The sequence below is a fragment of the Macaca thibetana genome, chromosome 9 (assembly GCF_024542745.1).
Source record: "Macaca thibetana thibetana isolate TM-01 chromosome 9, ASM2454274v1, whole genome shotgun sequence".
Classification (NCBI taxonomy): Eukaryota; Metazoa; Chordata; class Mammalia; order Primates; family Cercopithecidae; genus Macaca; species Macaca thibetana.
Window position 1 is genome coordinate 118,013,585 of NC_065586.1, and position 2,079 is coordinate 118,015,663.

The 2,079-nt window shown below is 53.1% G+C and overlaps 1 protein-coding gene across 4 annotated transcripts in view; it reads right to left on the reverse strand.

The window, feature by feature from the left end:
* ATE1 (arginyltransferase 1) overlaps positions 1 to 2,079 on the reverse strand; it is a 186,943-nt gene that overhangs the window by 184,718 nt on the left and 146 nt on the right. For 2 of the 4 annotated variants that reach the window (XM_050804582.1, XM_050804579.1), the window contains exon 1: positions 1,552 to 1,738. The exons of 1 other annotated variant lie outside the window; for it this stretch is intronic. In XM_050804582.1, coding sequence (XP_050660539.1) covers positions 1,552 to 1,657 — 106 coding nt within the window. In that variant the 5' untranslated portion in view covers positions 1,658 to 1,738. Of the gene's footprint in view, positions 1 to 1,551; positions 1,771 to 2,079 lie in introns of those variants that run through there. One more of the 4 variants, XM_050804580.1, reaches the window with a different exon arrangement.

Below are 2,079 nucleotides of genomic sequence, written 5' to 3' on the forward strand. Positions count from 1 at the left end.
ACAGGCTTGATAGAGCAGGATATAGTGCGAAAAGCATGACACTGGAGTCCAACAGAAATATCCGGAAACCTGGCAGGCACTCACTGACACTAAGGAGTTACCCAATGAGCCTCAATTTCATCATCTGTAAATAAAAAAATAAAACTCACCTACCAAGTAAGTAGATGCCCCATAATAAACAGTATTAAAATTAAAATCGAGATACTAGAAATTGATTATTATTTTCTCTTGATGGAAAGGCTGCAGGCAGGTTTCTTCGACAAAATGTGAAACACAAGACATTTATGTTAGCCAATTTCCTCTTACCACAATTACTGGGAAAAAATAAGTAATGACCTATTAAAACATTAATTTTAGGCACGTTTAATGTAACTTATTGATTTTATAAATATTATAGCCAAAATACAAAAATTCTGAAAAAAAGAAAGTAGAAATCCATATTACTCTAAGGCCGTATTACCACTGTCACTATTTGGTGTGCTTCCGGGCCTTCTTCCTTTCAGAACTGTAATCATGTCGCATAAGTCATTTGCATCCTGTTGATTTCCTCCGTTTAACTCCAAACTGGAAGCATTTTTCCATTTAGTCTTCATAATCCTCACTTCTAATGATTGCATAACTGTCTACACAAGACCGCTGCCCACAAGAAGCACTTAATAAACACTTTTAATGAAGGAGTAAATGCACACACCGTTATCGACCAAATTATTCCCCACTTATACCTTTTTCATGGAAAATGCCTGTGTGTTTTCATGCAAATCTCGTTTTCCACAAAGCTAGACTGTTCTACTAAAATAATAGATTGGACATTCTATATTGGCCAATGCATGGCAAGAGAGGAAATAAACACGATGTTTTGTTTACCAACAACGAATCTCCCCCCAAGAAATATGAATCACGATGGAAAAACCAAACAAACTTGTGGGCTGGCTTTGCTGTCGTCGGGGTGGGTGGAGGAAACACACGGCACATAAGCAAATGGTAAAAATTTCAAACAGATCAGGACAATCTCTCGCCGGTAGCGACCGCGGTCACCAGTTTCTTGTCTTTTTTTTTTTTTTAACCCAGAGATGCAAGGGGCTCATCCTGTACATTCGTCCAGGGACGTCTGATTCACACAAGACCGGCACCTGTGTGCACACCCACAGCTCCTTCTGCACCGCGTCTCCTCCTCGCTCCCGGGACGCTCCCACTGCAGCACCCACCGATCCGCCCCGGCCATTAACTACGGCTCTGGGGCATTCCCTGGCACAGCGCGCCGTCCTTCACCTCACACAATCTACCCCAGACGGGTGTCCGTCTCCCGACTCTGGGGAGACCACAACGATTTCGAGGGTCTGGGCACTGGTGGGGACTTTCCTGCAGAACAGGCACCGCGAAGCTGCCCCGTTAAGCTGGCGCCGCAGCCCTCCCAAGGGTGCCCCCCTTCGTCTCGGCCGTGGCACTGGGGCCGCCCAGGGGCTCCGGCCCCCTCGCGTCCTCGCTGGGGGACCCCGGGATCCCGAGACCCGGGCGCCCGGCTTCCCACGCCCGCCGGCCCGGCTCGCTCACCATTGGAGCGGCTGCCCGACTCGTTCTTGCAGTAGCCGCAGCGGTAGAAGTCCTCGCTGGGGAAATAGTCCACGATGCTGGGCGAACCCCCAGCCCAGAAAGCCATGGCCTCGGCCCCGCGAACGCACAGGCGCCCGGCTCAGCGTCGCAGCCGCCGCCGCCACCGCCACCCCACAATGCAGCGCGCCGCCCGGGAGCCCCCGAGGCTCACGCGAAGCCACTCGGGCGCCCGCAGGCCCGGTCGGCCCGGCGCCTCTTGGAGCTGACGCCGGCCGCGCCATCTTGACCGAGGGCAGCTTTCCATTATTTCCGTTCCTTCTCCGTAAGGGGCCGCCGTCGTCAGTGCGGGTGAGGCGGAGAGACGGAGCGGGAAGGGAAACAGTATGGGGAGAGTTGAGAGGGGAAGGGAAGCGGGAGTCCGGGCGCGAGTCCGCTCTTGCCCTCGCCGAGGGCTTGTCCGGGCGCGGCGGGCGCGCCAGGGGTTGGGCGCGAAGCGGCAGCGCTACCTCCGGCGTCGAGAACACTCAC